At 43.6% G+C, this 22,522-nt stretch overlaps 1 protein-coding gene and 1 long non-coding RNA gene across 5 annotated transcripts in view; one reads left to right on the plus strand and one right to left on the minus strand.

Annotated features, from left to right (window-relative positions):
* The first annotated feature begins 5,653 nt into the window (after positions 1-5,653).
* Positions 5,654-11,069, plus strand: LOC145656993 (uncharacterized). 2 transcript variants are annotated; one of them, XR_014122754.1, is made up of 4 exons: positions 5,654-5,686; positions 6,820-6,911; positions 8,452-8,567; positions 10,788-11,069. It is a non-coding gene; the product is annotated as an uncharacterized LOC145656993 (long non-coding RNA). The 2 variants fall into 2 exon arrangements; XR_014122755.1 differs by having other exon boundaries at positions 10,809-11,069.
* Positions 11,070-11,175: 106 nt separating this feature from the next.
* The window catches only part of zmat4a (zinc finger, matrin-type 4a), an 85,491-nt gene continuing 74,144 nt past the window's right edge, over positions 11,176-22,522 (minus strand). For all 3 annotated transcript variants that reach the window (XM_035525872.2, XM_081711031.1, XM_081711026.1), the window contains exon 7: positions 11,176-12,769. In XM_035525872.2, coding sequence (XP_035381765.1) covers positions 12,742-12,769 — 28 coding nt within the window. In that variant the 3' untranslated portion in view covers positions 11,176-12,741. The remainder of the gene's footprint in view (positions 12,770-22,522) is intronic.

A 22,522-nucleotide genomic window follows, 5' to 3' on the forward strand; every position in this document is an offset into this window, starting at 1 on the left:
ATCACACATTCCATGTGTCCCTCATGCATCCACTTTTCCTCCACACACATGCCCCTCACAAGGGATTCACACTGGGCTTCACACATCCGCTCACAGCAGGCGCTTTTCACTGGCCATGGGCGCACCATTACAGTCTCAAAATCAAGCACTGCTCAGCCAACAACACAGTACCTTTTTTCATCCCTTCTCTCTGAGAGGATTAGTAAAACTGAGTTTTATACCTTAAACATCCTCCTAAATCTCTATGCTCCAAAATACCTCATCAGGTGTATGGGTATGTTCAGACAGTCAGCGTGTCTAAAATCTCACCCTACTTACTGTTTAGTGTTTAAAATGTCAGTCATTTGATAGCGTTGTCTCAACAAACAACTGTGTTGGTGAAAGTATTGCCAGCCTGAGCATTGGTGAGAGTATTGCGAGGCTGAGGGGCTGAGTGTTAGTGAGAGTATTGCCAGCTTGTTGGGCTGAGCAATGCTGAAAGGACTGCCAGTCTTTAGAGAGCAACATAATCATGTGTACCCATCAAAAACAACCCCAGGCATGACATACTGCTTCTTCCATGCACCACTTTGGGTCACATTCACTATGTAAAAGTTATCTGCCACAAAGCCAATGGGAAGACAGAGCTCACTGGCCAAAGTGATACATGCATAAAATCTAATGTGAAATGAGGCACCTGGGTTTATTCCTTATTACCTCATTTTCATATGGAAGCCAAGACTTCCCATAAAGTTCCTGTTCGGCCTTACGGTGAAAGACCAAAACACATTTTGAGGTCCTGAATTAAATGAGGCATACCACTTTCAGAAGTGGCTAGAGTAATTATTCTGTCTGACAGAAAGATAGAAAGGTGCAGAGCTATACCCTGTCTATGAGATAAGCCCTGAAAATGTAAAGTCCAAAGTCAGTAGAGATCTTCAGAGGATGAGGACAACTGGCAGTGGAGAAGAGGAAAAAGTAAGTTGAATGTCAGCTGAGAGCAGAAGCAAAAGAGCATTACCCAGCAGATGTGGTCAGACTGAACAGCTAGTCAGAGAGAGCTGTCAGGATCCGGAGATTGAGGAGAGTGACATAGTGGCAGTAGAAGATGCTACAGATGCCCTGCAGGTGAAGTTCTCTCCAAAACAGTTTCAGTGAAAAAGTATCTTTTAAGACAGGAAAACTAAGAAAACATTAACATATGATCCTCTGAGTGAACTTAGTTTACTATACAATTAATATCAGCAGACATAACTACAACAGAGATGGTATTACATAAATTAGTGATGGTGGAGTTAATTTACAGTTTTATTAAAGCAGTTATTTCATTTAGCTGTTAATTGCAACCAGAGAGAATGGGAGAGATAAGGCTTATTAAGTGTGAGACAGTTCTTTTAATAATGATGGTTGTTGCTGTATTTGACATGATGTGTCTTCTGTCAGGATACTGAATCTCATCCACATGCTTGGTATGTTGGCGTGATGTGATAGTGAATGATGGGGTCCTCAGCGTACATATAAGGTACCATATATTCCCATATATTCTTACAGGTAAAAGTACTTCTTACAATATAAATATTAACCAACTGACATGTGATGTTTAGCAAACAAGTGAAAAGCGTGATCAGACTATTAAACATCTGACCAATGTTCAAGAAGGAAAGGGGTGTTTCTCTACGTATGTTGATAGCTGATATAAGAACTATGCTATCTTTAAAAGGTAACATAGCAATCTAATGGTTAACATGCATGATAATACTGTTATTCATGAATTTTCTATCAATATGCCACCCCAGCTTGGTGCCCAGTTTTCCAACAGTGATTACACTCACATACTATTCCCATTATTTGGAAAAAGGCAGTCACACCAGTCACCAAGAAACCATGTCTAATCAATAACAATCATTAAAGGCCTCCAGCTTTTTCTTTTGTGATGAAATGCTTAGAGAAATATATTGTGTCTACATTAGAATCAGAGGTAAGTTCACAGTTAGACCCATTCCAGGTTGCTTCCAGACAGGGCGAAGATGATGCTATCAACACCATAACACATTTTATTCTGAAGCATCTAGAAGAAGCTTATGCACACTTGTGCTGATTTTTGTTTTTAGTTTAGGTTCTATTCAGCCTCATTTATCGTGGAAGATGAGTATTATCTCTTTCATTAATCCTTTCATTAACCCTTTCATTATTAAATGGGTTCATTCTTCATTGCATTCAGAATGTGAAAGTTAACAGCCAAGTGGTGTGTAAATATGCCTCACATTAAATGTGAGTAATATGAAAGAGATGGTGTTTTTCTCAGAAGCAGTAGGTGACCTTAGTCAAGTGATGATCCAGGACATTCCTCATTCATACAAATATGGTGTCCATACTTATAATTAAATAATTCACATAGAAAACTTATGATGATGGACTGTTTTCCAGATTACAGCAAAGGCTAGATATTTAAAAAGGCTTAGAGTGTACAGGATTAGAGAGAAACCGATGTTTCTATTTTGTCATGGCTGTCTTACTGTTCAGTTAAAATCTCAGATTACTTCCACACTAAAAACTGCAATGAATGTCATAGTAAATAAAGAATACAAATCTCTACAAGCTATCTATAAACACAGTTTACTCAAAGGAGTACAGAAAACAGAGGCAGACCCATCCCATGTCCTGCACCGAGAGTACTGGCTGTTACCCTCTGGCAGAAGAAAAAGAGTGCCAAAGAGCCAATTATATCATTTTTAAATATTTGTTTGAGCCTTGCTGTTATTGTTATATTCTTATATATTATATTGTTGCAACACTGAGTCTGTGCAATAATTGTATGGTTTTTTTTAAATCTGGGAGGTTGCACAATAACTGAGGGACTGTATAATAATTATAGGCTGGTTTAAGAGACTATGGTAAATCTGCAGGATTGTTGGACAGTTATGGGATTTTGAAATAACAGGACACTGCTGTAAGAACAGGACTGTTCAATAAGTGTAGGTCTGTGCAATAATTCCAATAACTATGAGAGTGCTATAATTATTGAATAGTGCAGTAATTAATGGTTGTACATTGTAAGACAATAATTATTGAACGATACAATGACTCTGGGGCTCTAAGGCTGGTAGGCTGTGAAGCGTTGTGTGGAACTCCACTGATGACACTATGGGATGTGTGCATGTGGGAAATTCCCTGTATATATCATCACATGTCATGAGTGTAGCCTGCTGAATATCCTCTGAAATTCCCAAATTTTCTTACAGTAAACCTATGTTTTTCTTTATTCAAGTGTGTTACATGTAAGACACAGGGACACCATTTGCCTTCCGAAAAGCATTGATCATTCTTGGAATGTTTTTTTTTTCAGGTCTTGAACAGGGTTATTGGACCATATTTCAAGACTGCATGGTCTCATGATTGCACATTTGTATGAATGTAAGAATAGTTAAGGCTAGTCTTTGGTGGGGTTAATGCTTGTACCTTTCCATGTCACAGAATTCATACACCATCCAATAAATTCAGGCTCACACACTATAGTTTCAGCAACTTTTGATGGAGATTATGTTTACAACAAAAAAAAACCCTACTTTTTGAAATCTGCTTTGTGCTCTGCTCCAGAATTCCCAGTCACCCCCAGAATTCAGTTTTCCATTGTTCAGAATTTCAGACTTGATCCTGGGGCTCATGGGACTCCTAAGCATTCTGGTTAGCATTGTGAATGGTAGCTTGGAATATGAGAACATCATAAGTCAGAAGCTTAATTCATGTAACAGACTTCTTTTGTAGCAGAGAAGCTAAGCAAACCCCCCCCCTCCCCCCACACGTACAAACACAAACACACACACACACACAGACGTACACACACACACACACACACACATGCACACACACACACACACATGCGCGCGCGCGCGCACACACACACACACACACACACACACACACAAAGCTGCTCCTCTAATGATAATTTAAACAAATGAGAGAATTAGGCAATAATGAGTCTTTAACTAGGTCATGTGCAATTGCTTCTCAAATCAGTTATAAATCGCACCAACAATTCCAATTCGAAATGTACTTTATAAAGTATCTGGGTGCAGTTGAAGCGGCAGAACGAAATGCAATTTATCGTAAACAATCGCAAATAAACTAGCAGCAAATGCAAATCACTTCCCGTTACTGTCGTGTTTATGGCTTCCTTTCAGTGGCCAGGCTTGAAATGCAAATGGGGATTTACCGGCAGCTTCCGACCGAATCAGATCAAGATAACGTGCGAGCTGAATAAATGCAGCGAATATTAGCGCGTTAATTACGCGGCGGTTACATTATATGACCTGGGGAGGGGGAGGGGTGGGAGGACTGCTTGTGTGACACGCATGCCCCCAGCATCTGTCTTGCTTCCTTGTGCACAATCAATAAATGGCCTAGCTTCTTGTTTCTGTCACAGCCTATATACCAAGGTGCCGTAATTGTCGTTAATGGATAGAACAAAAGAGCAAATGTGACGCTTTCATTTTCTACCGCGGAGCACGGACGCTACTAACATGACATGACATTACAGTGCTCACCCGGACGACACTAAGGTCATACTGCTTTCGAGGACTGTGTGGTGAAGTGCGAAATTTCTGCTTTGCCTGTGGAGATGGGAAACTGAAACTGCGGTCAAACTGTGATAGATGGGAAACTGCATTAGAGCATAGAAGGGGAAAAAACTGTGGAAAGACTGGATATTTGGACACATTAATGAATTATTGTCTAGCGATATGGGCAGTGCGATCGCAGTCGTGCACAGTGATGCATGGATGAAAATTTCTCAAGTTAGCGAGGAAGGCGATCTTAACGCTTAACTGGCCCACACCACGTACACGCGCAGGTATTATGTATTATGGCGTGTTGAGAGAGTGAAGGGGCCCAAACATGAAATAGTGAAGCAATTGAAAAATAAATAGTTTTACTTTGCAAAAAGTATTCAGTGGCGAGCTTATTAGTATGCAACGTGACGTACGCCTTAGCTACTCCTCGCGGTGGAAAGCTCGCATCGCAATTAGACTCTCGCGCTGTATATATTCAGCCTGTACATATTCAAGTGCGGGCCTTGTGTCTTGAGGGCAGCGATTCTGCCTGTGAACAAGGCGTATGAAAGTTCGTTTAAATGTCAGAGCCAATGCGAAATACATTTACCTTTAAATGTGGAATGATGCTAATATGGTTGTAATTGAACTGTTACCTTATCTGAGCTGTAGGGAAGACGAATGTAGTCATAATTATAGTAAAGAGTAGTTGCTTTTTGAATAATAATCTAAAGTCAGTTGATTAAATTCATATAGCATATGAAAACAAATATATTCTATATGCACTTAATTGCATAAATTAATTGCAAAAAACCCCAGCATCTTAATCGAATGTAATGGGTTTATTTTGAAACAGACAAACACACCAACCACTAATCATAGACAGCAGCTAAGCAACGTTCTAGAGTCCACTGGAAAAATTCTAGAAATATGCTTCCCCTTGGCATGACCTAGAAACTGCATGAGTCCCTACCAACAGGCACTGTGGGTGTGGGCCTGATTAGTAAGGCCTATTCTCTGCCCCGCTGCCTGATCCTCTACATTTGTTTCATTATCATAGTGACAGTTCTCATCAGCAGGAACTGAAGTGGGTGCCTTTATCTCTTTTCTCTGCTTCCTCCCCTGTAGAAACCGAAGCGCTGACCTACATACAGGAAGAGGTGAGCACCGGGCTCCTCGACATCTAGACAAGCGTGAATCTGGGTGAAAGGAAGACTCTAGAGAAACAGCTGACTTTCAGTGCCGTATATAATGTGCTTACATTGTTCATTTATTTACCCACCTCCAATACCCCCCCCCCCCCAAATGGAAGTTGAAACTTAGTCTCGTGGTTCTGCTCGCCACTGAAGATGCATTTACGGTAGATAAAAAAATTGATGGCAACTTCTTGAGTGCAAAAACTATCAATCATCTCCTTTCTCTTTAGTCCTGAATCAGGACTGCTGTATGCAGAACAGTAAATTATACATTGCAATGTATTTCAGGAATGATGGGGAATGATGGTGACGAATGCTCTCCTGAGTTATGGCAAGCTTAAACGACCTGCACGGCGTACGATACAAGCCATATTTTCATAAACATGCTCCGTCTTGTTGCTTTGTCGTGCACGTTTCAACGGGAATTCTTTATAGCAGTAATCTCATATCTGTCATCTGTTTATTACTGGGCTGTGCAGCTGTCGTGTGGTTTCACGCAGAGTTATTGCTCTGAACATGTTGCAGTTCAGTGGGCAACTGAACAGATTATTAACACGCGCCGGAACCCCACAGGAAAAGAATGGCATCTGTTTGGATCAGACTGGTCAGGGCGGCCGCACATCGTCCTCCAGCTGATGAGGCGAAGGGTTGTGTGCGGTCATGCAAGCTTTGTAAAGTCGGGTGTGTGTGTGTGTGTGAAGGTCGATACCGTCTCCAGGAGCAGTGGAGGGCAGCGTTGACAGCGGCTGGTGTTGTGGTGGGTGCAGTGGTGCACATAGTTCTCGTTCAGACCTTGCCGGGCGGTGCGCTAACACATCCTGATAGGCAAAACATTCCCTCACTACAGTGAGAATGAGAGACACGTGGATGTTAACAGAGGGAGCATGAAAGGACAGAAAAAGAGACATAGAATATGAATGATCAGTTTGAAGATGCTTAATTATCTATCTATCTATCTATCTATCTATCTATCTATCTATCTATCTATCTATCTATCTATCTATCTATCTATCTATCTATCTATCTATCTATCTATCTATCTATCTATCTATCTATCTATCTATCTATCTATCTATCTATCGGCTTGAGTGCCACAGGGGACGGAGCAGGACGCAGACTCCCTCGACATGGACAGACGTTTATTAACATACAACGCATACGATGATGGCACTCACACATAACATAAACGGTAACCATAAATACATATCTAACTAGCACAAACAACATGAACATTAACAACGGCAACCCACACAATGACCAACAATCATACACACACCGACAATGGTTTATATACATACAGGCACACAACACCATAGCGTGTGCAGGTGTGTGCTATCAAGGGGGGCATGGTTACAAACAAGACAACGTGAATTCCACTGCACGCGGGCCGTAACACGTGACCACACATTAGCATTCACATAGCCAGAGCTTCAGCACTCCAGCTTCATCCATGTGCATGCCAGGGGCCCAGAGCCTGGGGCCCAGGAAGGGCTGGGGAGCAGAGCGTGTTACCTGAGACAAAGGCCCTGGCTGTAAGAGGCAGCACACTGGACAAGGTACATCCAGCCTTAGCCTTTCTGTGTGTGTGTGTGTGTGTGTGTGTGTGTGTGTGTGTGTGTGTGTGTGTGTGTATAATCCTTGGGAAGGAGCCGTGCTGGCAGGGAGCCTGCATTATGAATCGCTGTTCATTAAAAACGTCGTCTAACTTAAGCCCTTAGAAGACACTTTACCCCATTAGCTAACAGTATATCACCTAATATATGGGACACTAACCTGTAACTAGCGTGTAATACGGCTCTCTGCATCAATGACAGTGACTTTGTGTGTCCTGATTCATTTTAACTACCCTTCCTTGGCCAAAAAATCATCCCTATAAACCTGTAACATAATAAATCATACAGACTGTGTTTATATATGATCTCATTTCACACTGTTGGGAGAGAGGGGGTAAGAAAAAAAGACTACACTGCATGCAGACACCTCAGCAAGGGAAGGAAGAGAAGTTTATACTTACAGCATTTGGAAGAAGCAAACGACCTATTTGTCAGTATGATCAGTGCTGATCAACACATACTATCCGCATTTCTACTTTTAACTCTTTGGCATACCATGACATTTTGTTAGGAGCTTCTCACGAGCTCCCTGTACTCTTTTCTGCCCTTTCCATATCAGCGCTCAGTTCTGATTGTGGAAAAGTTTGCCCCTCCCACACTTCCCCTCTACGCTTGGCCTTGGGGGAATCCCCACTGCCATGGTGAAGGGCATTCTGATTCTCCAAAGGGGCGAGGGACGTTGCCACCAGCAGACCCTCAAACCCTCAGTTTCACCTAAGGGAAGGAGTTTACAGAACATCAGACTTTGGACAACCTCCTATGTATTATATGTATTAGTGCCACTGCTAACAGCGAGGAGCCAGGCGGTGTAGTATCAGCAAAACCACCTAAAGCTACTACTACCACAGCCAACTACCACGTTAACAATAATGTCAGTAAAGATGAATGGTCCAATTGTTGAGCACACACACACACACACACACACACACAATCTATAGTGTACAGATATTGCAGTATCAGATTATTGTATATTATTATTATATATGAAAATTAATAGTTTTGCAAACGGTTGTCACTTTGAGTAAATACATTTATGTTGTGTACATCAGTGATATCTCCTAGTATCCTAGAATCCTCACTGTAGAAATTCAGAATGTAATACCTAATAATTTGCAGATACCACATGATACAAGTGCCAACATGTGCATAAGGGGAGTCTTTGCACCTTTTCCCACTTCAAGCCCACAGCATGAGAGTATGCGTGCCCCTTAGGAACCGAATCCGCGATCCAGGTGAGTACAACCTAAGCAACCCTTTATTTTTTACCTCATCAGTGTAATTTGTCAGTTTTAGCATGTCGTAATTGCAACATGTTGTAATCATATTCATGCATGATTTAGGCTGGCAAATTTCTTTGTGCACAGTCTGTGAAATGTGCTTAGGTAATAAGTCTGTTTTTTAAGTCTCCCCCCCCCCCACTGCATGTGGAGCCACTAAATTCCACTGCCACTAAATAGACAGAGCCGCAGTGGAGATAAACGCCTAAACGATCCCTGGTGAGCGCCCGGAGGCATTGCCTGGGGATAACGAGCCGCACATCAAGTAACTGTGCTCTCATGCCCTCCATATTCCTCCTGGAGTGATCATTCCCTTATTTTTGCTCCATTATCATGTCAGCTAATTAAGATGCTGTGTAAGGCCACAGCCAGGAATCTTGGTCCCAGCGACGGAGCGTACGCCACATAGAGTGTGATTTCACTAGTTGCAGTTAATCCTGCAGCAGCCTCTGTACTTTTCTGTCCATTTTCCCCCCCATTATCTAATCTGCTTTAATCTGATTTCTAACTGACAGGAGATATTCTTGGCAGGAGAGCAATTAAATTTAAATATACCATGTCAGCACAGATGTACTTACTACAATCGGCAGCGTCTGTTCTACCCTCTAATCTAATACTGAATTTTTTTACCTGGATTGTAGTCCAGCATCATCTGTCTTCTTTCCAATGCATTGATGTTAATGGTTAACAGTTCAGATGCTAAGTGTGTCTACAGCAGAATAATAGTCAGCAAATCACGGATGCAGCGCAGCAGAATTCAGCCCCCATACTTTAGCTTTAGCCACAGGCATCTGTACATCCTCCCTGTGCCTCCTTAAAAAGGTTCCCCAGCCCCAGGTGAAAAAAAAATCCCCTAAATATGCTTCTCTTATAGTTTTTCTCTTTATGGACCTTGGAGTGATCTCCGTATTTACAACTTTGCAGATCCTCGAAATCTTTCCACAATGAGGAACTGTTCAGTTCTGCTTTTTTTTTTCACCCCCAAGTGGACGAGATTACCCATTTCCCCTTGCCTAAGCTCATTTCCTGGTGAGAGAAGGCATTTCTCTTCCTCAGCTGTAGAGGTGTTGGGGGGGGGGGGGGTAATCTTTCCACATCACTTCTGCCTTCAGCACTCCTGAGATTTTAGCTGCCAAGAGAAGGTTCAACCTTCTCTGTTGAAGGTCTTGGCTCTGGTTCTTGGTTTAGAGCTTTATTCCCAGTTTGTTTCTCCATTTCATTCTCACAATGCTCCCACAGCCAGTGTGACCCTGTTATAGTCATTCCACACACAGCCACTCCCTTTAAAAGTGAAAGGACAAACATTGTACTTCAGGTGTTATGGCCCACATAAATATTGTTGGTGCCAGTAATTCTGTAAGGTCCTTTACTCATTAGGCTACTATATAATAAGTTTTTGCTGTGGTGGTAATAGCAATAGGCCTATATCAATATCTTGTGGCACTAGAGTGCTGGATAGGCATTCTACTTTGCTATTTAGGAAAAAATGATGTTGGGTTATTTTTTACTCCAAGTGAATGATATCGTATGATTCATTTCAAAGTCTTAATTATGCCTCAGCGCTGTTTCAGTTTTTCAGTTTTTACGAGATGTCTCTCAAGAGGCCTTTGAAGTCGACATAGTTGTCCAAACCGTGCGCGTGCTCCGTTCCCGCGCCAGCCGGCAAGAGCCCACGTGGGACGTCTCTCCATTTCCATTCCATTATTTAAATTTCCTCAGGAGCGGAAGAATTAATGACTCGTGCCCGCTGATGAGCTGCCTCGTCCCTGCCGACGCTAAATTACAATCGTCTGTCTCTGCAGGTCAGCGTTCATGTAGAGGGTGGAGGGAAGCGGAGTGATGGGCGGGTTGGAAAAGTTGATTATCAAACAAATAGGCGTTGGCTCTCTCACTCTCGGCGTGAAAGGGGAAGTGGAGTGAAGGCGGGAACGATTTATTGGCTATGGTGCGAGTAGCTGCATTGCTAATGACTGCAGCACGCCGCTTGTGGAGTAGGAATGGGATTTGATAGAGACTACGTGTTTCCTGATAGAGACTACGTGTTTCCTGATAGAGACTACGTTTCCTGATAGAGACTACGTGTTTCCTGATAGAGACTACGTGTTTCCTGATAGAGACTACGTGTTTCCTGATAGAGACTACGTTTCCTGATAGAGACTACGTGTTTCCTGATAGAGACTACGTGTTTCCTGATAGAGACTACGTGTTTCCTGTGACGGATGAGCGTCATTATGCAGTGAAATAGCAAAACAAGACCCGCACCAGAAGACGCTAACCTGCGGCCACGCGACCTCGTGTCAGCACTGAAGGACAGCAGAAATCCACTGACAGGATGAAAGCTGAAAAATTTCTTCTGTTTATAGCCAGTTTCTGAGGTGAAATCATTATGAAATCACGTATTTATTTTTTCAAATATTTAATTTAATCTTGAATCCTCTCTTTACAACTGAAAATGTTTGCATCTCAAAGTAGAAATAGCAAAGGAACAACAGACTGCAGAAGTATTGGGTGATATATTGATGTTATTCATTGTTCTGTGACCAAATACACTTAGACCACTTCAGACGGTTGCAAGTATGTTTTATTCATATTTACAGTCGATCACATGGACCATAGCACAAGGAGGGTGCATTTTCAGAGGAAGAAGTGGCCTGCTCTCTTAAAGGGAACTCACACAAATGTGCGCGCGCACGCGCACAGTTTAAGTGCAACAGAGAGAAGACTGGACTACTTGAACTTCAAAAGCAGCAAAGCAGTCTTGCAAGTCGAGAGTTATGCCGACAAATTGTTCGTGCGCAGAATCAGTTAATATCGAACGTTATGTACACTTAGCTTCTGGCTGCTGAGTTTTCGAGACAGCTTCCTCTTAGTCAAGATCAATATTAAACTGTCAATGAAGGTTCATCATGGAAAATCCACTTAGGTCTAAGACTGGAGTTCATATGTGATATCTGCTCCATGATGGGTTTGAAAAAGGCGTAACCAGAATTTAAAACACATATATTTTAACCCGGAGAAGATGAATCTTCTTCAAACTCTCAATATGATACAGTATATCTGTTACTCATTAAATGAAGGTCAGTTAAAAAAGAACAAAGGTGTAAACACCAAGGCAAATATTAAGGTGTTTAACATATAAGTTCGGCTGCATGGACACATCTTTCATGATAGAATAAAAATAAATACTCTTTTCTAATAATGCATAATCTAGTTTGCTCATTATAAAATGACAGTGTGTTCTAACTGTTATTACTTTATAGTTACTTTTAATGCCTATCAACTTCATAGTCACACAGAAAGGAAATCAGTTTCAAGTTTGTAACAATCACTGATGGGAATGAAATGAATACACCTTTGCGATACTTAAAACTAGACTGAACCTCAAACGTAACGTGTTTGCTGGCAACAAGTTCAATATGTGATGGAACAAAATTTGCTGTAGGCCTTTGTTTTATAGGTGTGTCAGATACTACACAGTCCTGTGTTTTTAGAACCCTGTTAATATGCCCACACATTACATCCAATCAAAGTAGCCAGTGATAACTGCCTTTGCCAATAAACCCATGAGTAATATGCAGAAATACACAAATAACTAAATTTTCAAGTAAATAATTTTATCAGTGATAAAATTTGACAGATTTTTGATATTGCTTAGTTGGGTTAAAGAATGATTTTTTTTTTTTTGGTCATGCAAAACACCTGAACTTGATGTGAGATTCAGTTTATCGACCTACAAAAATACCACTAAGAGGTGACAGAAGACCATCAGAAGACAAGATGATGAAGTGTGGTTACCATGGAGCTACCAATAGAGCTGGGCAAAGGGGGGGGGGGGGGGGGCGCAAGTGGCGCTGTCCGTGGTACCCCATTTCTGTCCCACAGAGCAGAGACCTGGGGCAGCTACTCAAACATTCAGTCATGACAAAATTACACTTCTGAACAGGGGCAGTAGCAGCAGATGATGAGAACCCCTGCAAATCCAGGGAATGTGAAGATTGTTAAAAAAAATGGTCTCCTGAAACAACGAGGTGGAGAGGAAAGTGGGAAGGTGGGATGGGGGCTGAGAAAACAGGGCAAGCTAATCAAAGCTTGTTTGACATCAATCAACTTCTTTCTTTCCTCCTTGGCCTCACTGGACACATAACTGATTCTTTAAGCTGGAGACAGAGAGAGAGAGAGAGAAAAAGCGACATTAGATGACAGTAAATCTTCTATATAATATATACACTCAGCACACACTTCATTTCTAGAAATACTTTGTAGGAGTGGAGTTAAGAATCGACATCCCCTCTGTTGCCATGAACAATTTGCATTCACCATCCTCAATCCCATCCTACAGTTTTTTTAGGTACGCCACACACACACAATCTAGTCATTACTGTCATCGGTCCTGTTCTCAGGAACTAACCAATCGTGAAAGGGATAAAGAAACCCCATGCATGTAAACACACAGACAACAGTGTAATTGTACCCCTATAAAATGCACATATACTACATGGCTAAAAGTATTTGAACACATGACCATCACACTTAGGAGATTGTTGGATACCACATTCCAAAACCAAGGGCATTAATATTGAGTTGCCCTTCATTTGTCGCTATAATGGCCTCCCTTGGTCTAGGAAGATTTTGGAGTGTCTATGGGAATTCATGCCCATTCAGTCATAAGAGCATTTGTGAGGTCACAAACTGTTTTTGGATGACATCCTGCTCGCAGATGTTTGAGGTCATTCCAAAAGATGAATGAACATTCCATATATTGTCCACATACTTTTGGGCATGTAGTCAGTCAGGTGTACCTAATAAACTGATCGCAGATGGAAGGTAAGAATTTTTAATAGCTGGACAGTATTTATTATCTAATGATGTGTTTGCTTCTGTCATTCCAATTATCAGTTGTTTACTTCTGTCCATGTCATCACACTTTGCCACAAGCTGTCCCATTAACAAGAAATCCAAACTGGATACCACGGCAAATGCCTCAGTTTTGGCTGTTTCCTCTGTCTGAACTGCAGCACTGGGTCACTCTCCTTCTTCCATTAGCTACCAGTTCCAATCTCCTTCCTTTTCAACCTTCTTATCATGCACAAATGGGCTCAGTTCTGCCCCTGCACACTTCCCCTGCAGAGCTCACAGTAGCTGGGAGTTAATTGACTGCCCATAAGGGCTGAGTGATGTCACAGCGGATGTCCCTTATGCTTAGCAAGAGGCCCCAGTTCATTAGCCTGGCCTAATGACAGGCCACAGCAGACAGACAGAGAGAGAGAGAGAGAGAGAGAGAGAGAGACAGACAGACAGACAGACAGTGACACAGACAGAGAGAGAGACATGGGGAAATGGCTCCTTGTACAGGAATGAGATGCCGAAGGGTTACGGAGTTACGGGGTTATGGACGCACGCTTGAAATTTCCGCAACGAAGGCCCACGTGTGCTGCTGCAGCACCTGAGATAGGCCTGTCTCCAGGTAAACTGTGGCTCTCAGCTGTCATTTTGCAGATTCTCGTAAACATCAAAAGTGACCATTCGGCTGCTCAAGGGTGCACCGACCTTCAGCTCAGACATGGGGAGTGACTGAAGTAAGATTCTGTTTGTGGTGTGAGTCATAGTACAGCCTATGAATGATGCAGTGATAATGAGGGAGAAGCAAACTGCAGTGGAGTAAGATAAAACCTGCACACAGAAAATAAAGGTAATTAGGGCAATGGTCACAGTTGAGCTGCAGGACAGATCTGACCACTGGAAAGGCTACCTTAATTCTACCTGTGCCTTTCAGCAATACTTCCAATGATTTAGGGTGTTTGTATACTTTTGGAAATGGATCAAGGATGTACCACTTGCTGAATTAATTATCCCATGAAAAGGGATTACCAATGTAGCTTCTTTTTGGCTGGGTTTATTAAAACCCAGATCATTGTTATTCTACTGAAACACTGAGCATCATCTCTGTAGTCTTGCATCACATGATGTGATGCAGTTGACGATGCCCCTTAGGCCTGTTACAAACAGCTTAGCATTGCTAGGCACATCTTCTTAATGGATTCTGGGTCACTATGGTTACTGAAGCCAGGGCAGTGTTCACTTTACTTACAGGGGACATGTGTGTTGTAATTTTGGGATTGCACTGACACATTAATGTCTAAGGCATAGTGCCCTTGGTATCTTGGATCAGGCACACTGGAATCAAAAATGTGGACCAGCTAGATCTGCCCAGGAGCTGGAATGGGGTAGATTAGGCACTATGGCAATTTACGTGTAGTTAAAGTAGGTTTAAATAAGAAGTCCAAATAGTGGCTCTGAAGATATAATTAAAGTGATTCTGTGTTTGATAGCCTCGGTGACATTAAAAGTAAATCAAAGAGTTTTAATTACCGTATCTAGCCCAAGCACTTTTAGACAGCTGTTTTCCCCAGAGGACACATAAATATACATCAAAAGGTGTGAAACAATGAAGTAGGGCATTAGTGCTTCATATGACATTTAAAGAACTCTGTCTGTGGCCTTCCATTCACTTGATACAACAAGACAGAGCTAGAGAGAGAGAGAGAGAGAGGGAGGGAGAGAGAGGGGTGGAAGAGAGAATGGTGCACTGTTTATCCTTTGCACTAGTGGTAGGTGCCTCCTGAAAGTCATCTCAGTCTATTATGTCCCCCGCTTTAAAATGCCAGACCCCGAAGGGCAGCAGACAGTCAATAAAAGACAGTTCTGGACAGAATCAGCCTGACCCTTCCCCCAGACACCCAGCTTCCATTCCATGCACTTCCACGTCCCTCAGGCCAGAGGAAAGTGAAATTTGCACCTACGACAGAGAGTCTCTAACTCCCACTCAACAGCCTCATCACTAATTTAGTGCCCGGTTGGGTGTAGGTTACGAGGTCTGGCTGGGTGGGACCAGGCGGACAGCCTGTTACACAGGTGGCCCTGTCTTGAACACAGTTTGCGCATTACTGTTATATATGACAAATTCAGGTCCTTGCGTTACCTGCTTCGTGCAAAGCAGTCATGTCGGCCCAGTGCTCATTAATATGCATGAGCTGCAGGCGTGCACACGCTTGCATTTCTGAGCGCGACATATGACTCTCATCTCAGCGAGGACTGCAGCTCATCACCCTTACAAATCTGCGGATGTCATCTGTTTGTGGACTCCTGAAAAATGGCTGCCGGGGCGAGCGGTCAGACCGTTCCATACTAAGCAGTAGGAATGGATGCTAAGTTAGGTCAGCTTACGCCGCAAACCAAAATGAGCCAGACGAGCCAAAAGGAGCCAAAACAAGCCGCTCGAGGGCCCTGCTTGGGTGACCATGGACTTGCAGATGTGCAAGATGTGCTGCACATGTGCTGCAAATGTACAGTAGTCCACAAACAAGCGCTGGCGTGTCTCTTAAGCAGAAGCAGCCACCTCTCGAGTGGAACATGGACTGTATTACAGATATGACCCCTGTCGTCAGAAAGCTCCAGCTCAATGACGGCTCTTTGAGGAGTGCAAAACAGGCAACTTGCCCCAAGCCCTTGAGGACATGTTAATGCAATCAGCATTCCTTCATTTCCTAAGCACCGAATATTAAGCAGAGCCCTGCCACTAAGAGCCCTTCTGCTCTGGAGGGTCCGCCCACCGTATGGCTAAACCTGGCTCGGAGACACCACCCCAACCCCCACCCCCTGACAGAACGCTCTCACTCACTGTGAAGTGAATAGGTAATCACTCGAGGGAAAGTGGATCGACCTGGCTGACGCTGCCCCTCGTAACCGAATTAAAGTGAGGCGATGACGCAGGAGCCGCAGCTAAGCAGATCCGCTCGCCACCTGCCCACCAGCTCAGCTGCGCCCAGACCATTCTATTCATGCCGCTGCTGTTGTTTCGCGCGCGTCCGCTCCGGCCGGAGCCAGAAGTGCGGCGTTTCGTCCTCTGTCCATCTGTCCGCGATCGTCGGCTCATGGAAGAGGGAGGAAGGAGTGCACTGCCGTTCTGTTTGCTGGGCAACTAAGTGGGTGTCTTTTGGTGAGGCCAGGCTAGCTGGATGAAGACCTGTACTTAAACACACAGCGCAAAGCTGGTAAACGAGCAAACAAACTTTGTTTCGCGCTGCTTTGTGTCTGTGAAGGTTTCCCTTTTATCGGATGGGCAAGTACATTAAGTCAAGGCAGTGCCTTAAAATCTGGAACACCTTCAACCAGTATGGTTTGTTTTCCGTATATGGCATCATAACTATTTTTCTGCCATCAGTTCACACCTCCAGCCTCCAGCGAGTGACTGACCTCAACGAGCTTTGTGATGTAGGTGTGAATCATTCATAAAGGTTTAACTGCGAATTTGTAACCTGATGAATCCCCTTTGGTTGAGTCTTCAAGATCACACCCCCTACTTTGGTGCTGCTTGACTCACCGCCCATGTGTTCCCCTGCTACCATGGTTCACTGAGATAGCACATATAGTCAATAATTCAAATTACCTATGCAATAAAGGAGCCCAGAGAAAAACCTTGTATAATAACATGAATGGCTTTGGACTGTGTGGCTGAAATCAATTGATGTCCTCTCTTCACAGACCTCCCCTCATCCCTCCTCCTCTCCCCTCTCCTCCCCTCCCCTCTTAATCCTCCATCCCTCAGCCTCCCACCATGTTCCTCTGGACATTCTTCTCCTGTCCTGCGCCCCATGGCCAAACTGACGTCGGCAAAGTTTCCTCTCCAGGACTGGCCATATGCTTCCCTATGCTGCCGCTGAGGTGCGGTCTGTTCCCCACTCCAGGTCCGAATAAGAGGCCTCGCAGCACCACCCCACCCCCACCCCACCGACATTCCAATTCGTTACGGCACCTGACACAAAAGACTCCCCCGCTCCATATACACAGCTGATATGCATACACATGTCCGTCATGCCGCCTCGTGTTCGAAGCTTGCATGCCTTCATATGTATTTGTATGCTGGGAGCTTCCTTTACTGCCTTATGGGTACGACAGGGCGTCATGACCCAGTAGATGAGGGACAGGATCTGGTGATAAAACACCCGTCCTGAGGCTCTATCCCTGGGCGACTTTCTTTGGGCTAGAGAGGGGTACCAGGTGCCTCAAGCTGGATCAATCAAAGTGAAACATGAAAGCATACCCTAATAGGCTTCTCTCCAGTCTGGGGAGCTAGGAGGGTGCATTAAAGGGGGATTTGTGCACATGAGCATAGCTACAGCATTGCCTGTTCTATACTAGTGCCATTTTAACTCTATGGTTGGTTCGACAGGGCATTTGCAGGATATGCAAAACATTGGCTGCCCTATGGAATGAACAATAGCCTGTTCTGACAGTCGGTTAGTATGAGGTGAAAGTGAGATACAACATTCAGGGTGTGGATCTTGGTTAGAGACAGTGTAGCTCGACCGCAGCATAGCAGGCTGGCCACACTATACAACTACACGGACACAATGACTCTCATCAGCAGACTGAGCGATGATATTACCAACCCCCCACCTGGTCCGATATGTTTCCCTCAACTCTCGACAATATAAAGAGAAAAATGGATGCCTTGCCCAACATCTGAGACTGTGAAACCGTAAACAGCAGGCTGTAGGGGGGCGGGGCCAGGCTTGGCAGAGCAGCAAATGGCAGGCGGCAGGGAGGCGGGGCCAGACGCAGCGAAGCAGTAAACAGTGAGACTGTGACATTTGTGTTGCACAGAGCGAGTGTCTTGCCAGGAGGCACACGCAGACACAGAGGACAAATTGGACCCACAGCAGGTGAAATTTGAGGCTGAATTCATTGTGCAAGGTTGTGAAACAGCTCGACTCTTGTTGGCTTCTAGCAGTTGAAGCAGCTGGTATTTTAAATGTGAATCCCACACTGATGTTGTGGCACCTCGAGTTCCTTTTTAAATGACTGCAGTGTAAAGGAAGGAAGGTCAAGCATCCGCAGATGAACTCACACCTCGCCTGCTCCAACCATACAGATGCTATTGCCAAAAGGGCAAACCACAACTTTTGTTAATAAGGAAGTTAAATTTATTGCAAATAAGTTACATTTCTTGCATATAATTTCATTGCCATTTATAAGTCATTAACTGAATCTTTGATTACTTTTAATATTACATACAATAAAAGCAAACTTAAAAAGCAAAAATATTAAGGATTATTCACCTGGAAGGAATAACAAATATAATACAATGTTCTGAGTTACGCAATCAATCTCTGGACAGGCTTCTCTAATTATAGCAGGCAATTTTCAATCTCAATCTAATTATATTCAGTTACTTATCTCAGAGCACCAATTTAAGATACCCTGAAGGTGTGTCATGTTTGCATCTGTTATGTAGTAATTCACCTATGTTTAGTCTTTTTTTTTTGGTGATATGTATAGTTTATTGTTTTCTGAATCTAAATCTGAATATGAAACAGCAGGATGCTTGGACGCAGGGTCAGGAGCTGTGGTGGGTTAGACACTGAGATGTGGGAAAGCATGGTGTGGTGGTATTGCAAACAATAACACGTGGGGAGGAGGGGCCCAGTCACTGTAGGATACGGGGAGAGGGAGAGGGCAGGATTAAACAGATATCAGGATGAAAGAGGTTCCGTGACCTGCCGGAGTATCCCAAGGGGGGGGCGGGGCTTAGTCATTCACCTGCTGTGTGTTCTCTTCCATTAGTCCACTTCAGCTACGATCTCCCTTACACAAGACTTGAACACACAAACAGATTAAAAACCAGATGGAATGGAATAATATGAAAACAAAGGTGTCAAATGAGCCCGGCTCAGGACAGCACAATAACCTCGCAAAGTATGAGCACGATCCTCCATCAGTCAAATCAAATCAAAGTGCATTTTACAACAGCTATAACAAAGCAGCTTTACAAATGTCCAAGTCCAAGTCCCCAGTGAGCAAGCCAAACTCCCTTGAGCATGAGGAAGAAACCTTGAGAGGAACCACGACTCGAAAGGGGTGCCCCATCCTCCTCTGGCCAACAACGGTCACCACAATAATAACAATTTTAAGTGAGACAATTTTAACAATCACGCAGTCTAGCACTAAAAATGGGCAGAGCTCGTTACTCGTGCCACTAGGTTCATTTGTGCTGTGATGTAGTCAGAAGGTACCGTGGTATTAAAAAACCAGCCTCCCATTCACAGTGCCAGCACGAAGATACACAACACCGCAGGTAAATTATCTTGCACTACTCTGTGTGAGTTTGTACATACGGGTGCGTGCTTGCACGTACATATTTAGTTGTTTGCACAGGTGTGTGTGAGTGCACAGTGGGGCTGCACAATCTGTCATTTGGTAACTGTTATGGCAGTTTGGTCTTTGCAATACTGATATCACAGAGCACTGTAATATGCAAAAAAAAGAGCTGTAATATGCAAATATTAGCATGCCATGTGTTTGCTCTGTGGGTGTTTTCATTCAAACAATCCAGTGTATATCATTTAGGTCCAAATATTGCAGTCCAGTCGTCAACCATTCCACATTAAGTCACTGGTGTAGTTTTAATATACTGAATAACACGTAACACGAGCAAACAAACACGGTGTAGCAATATAATCCTTTGTTGTGCAAATTCAGTTTGCTTATTTGTGTGTTTGTTCATGTTCCAGATCATTTCTCTGTGGGGTGTGTGTGTGTGTGTGTGTGTGTGTGTGTGTGTGTGTGTGTGTGTGGAGGTCACAGCTGTGTCGCTGCTGGCCTCTTGATAGATGGTTTAAAGAGACAGTAGTGATGACATGGTAATCAGCCCGTCAGCTTGGTCCGACCTGTCAATAATGGAGAGCAGGACAAATGAAGCCTTCTCGTACCCTCCCTCTCTACCTCTCGTTTTCCCTCATGTTGAGTCTCCCTTGTTCCCTGCATCCTCCCTCCTAATTAAACCACGCAGGCCGCCGGCCCTTTCGCACTGAAGTACCAGGGTGTGCTGATGGGTGGCAGTGTGTGATGAGGTCATTACACATCTGAGGATGCTGCATCAGCACGTTGACACACACACACACACACACACACACACACACACACAATGCATCATTGGAGAAGTACCTCATGCCCTACATATTCATTCATTCGTTTATGAAACCTTATTATTCTTCGGTGTCTCTGTAGTCACACACACACACACACACACACACACACACACACACACACTAGGGCTATGGGGGTGTGGAGACAGGCAGGCGGATTTACAGAAGCGAGGGGCGTTCAGGTGATGACGTGGACGATGATGAAATACCAACCTGACTTGTGCAGTAACAGCTGCATGTGACACTGTCCCAGCAAGGGACGTTAACAGTAAAGTCAAGCAAAGAAACTAGAGAGAGTTGCCATTAAAACTGTCTGACTCTTGGCCAAGAGAAACCAGCCAAGGTTGCGAAAGTGACACAGAACTCGACTATTCTTGCTGACCTCTTTGCAAAACGGGTGACTAATAGTCTATTTCCAATGCAGGGTCCTTCTCCATTGACAGCAAGACTACACAGTCCCTATTGGGATGGGGTTATTCTTAGGTAATTCCTCATTAACCGAAGTTTCAGAGAAACTTGTTTTCCCGAGGCCGCTATAACTGGTACAGTGAGTGAAATCCTATGCCACGTCTGTGTTTGGAAAGCTTCCTCGGCGGGACTGCCATATGCTATTTCAGCAGGAATGATTTTTTGGATCTGGATGTTCCCGACTAAACTCAGGTGCCGATGTTGATGTGGTGAGAATTTCAGAGCAAACTGCGTGCCGCAGTTTCAGTTTGCTGTCATTTCACGTTTTAACATCAAATAGAACCCAAACATGTCTAAAGATTTCTGGAAGCAGTTTTGAAATATTTCTGGGGAAAAAGAAAATTCACACTGTCAACACGTTTACCCTCCTCTCTTGTCACAAAATATTTTTTCATTGTACATTTCAAGCTCAAGTCTCTGAAATGACCCACGAGCCTCTGTATTTACCCACCATTTCAGTGTATTTCAGTATATCTCTCTCTCAGTTCTTCAGTAGGAGAGAGAACCACATCAAGTAATTTTTTCTCATAATGCAGTTATATAGATGCATGCAGAGTTCATTTCTTTGTCTGTTTTTCACTCAACAGGTTTCGGTACAACAGGATCAAATCTGTCTGTAATTTCTCTGTAACCCCACAATTTTGTAGTTTGGAGTTTCAAATACATTTGTGATATTCCAAGTAATTGCAAATCAAAAATGCATGTGAAAGCATGAAATCGCATCAAGACAGGACCAAGAATTCGCATCAAACCCCCTGCTACTGGGCACTTCCCCTACAGCGGGCATGTTCCCCTATAGCGGGAATGTACCACTACAGCAGGAATGTTCCCCTATAGCGGGAATGTTCCCATACAAGGGTAAGGTTCCCCTACAATGTGAATGTTCTTTGACCATTTTCACAACTAAATCTTACTACTGTGTAACGTGCTCCTTCGGGCGGTGTGGAGAATGTTTCTCGTGGGTTGACTGATGCACAGTGGGAGAGATGAGAAACTTCATCACTGTGCCTTGTGCCACGACAGCAGAAGGACATTCTGGGTGAGGGTGCTCCACAGAACCTGGTAAAGAGAAAATACCAGGCCCTTCCTGCCACTCCACATGCTGCTCTCCACAGTCCAGCTAAGCTTGGCACAGGTTCAGCATGTGTGTTTGGAATTTATCGACATTTCTGTTCATCTTCTGCCTGCTCTCCACTCTCGCTGTATAGAAAATAGGGCCAAAAATAGACTCAGTTACAGCAGGTCTGCTTTGGTCCCAGACTGGAAAATCCAAAGGAAAACAACATCTCCAGGAGCGAAGCTTCAGACTGTAATGGTTTTGTCATGATCTACTTTCTGTTTCACTTGTTTCTGCTGAATCTTGGATTTAAGGTCTGGATTGATTATGTCAAAAGTGAACCTTAACTTTCTGGACATCAACCTCTCTGCTGGTGACAGTCCTGTCATGGCCTGCGGGGT

This window comes from Electrophorus electricus, chromosome 1 (genome assembly GCF_041902795.1).
Source record: "Electrophorus electricus isolate QZ-2024a chromosome 1, ASM4190279v1, whole genome shotgun sequence".
Taxonomy (NCBI): domain Eukaryota; kingdom Metazoa; phylum Chordata; class Actinopteri; order Gymnotiformes; family Gymnotidae; genus Electrophorus; species Electrophorus electricus.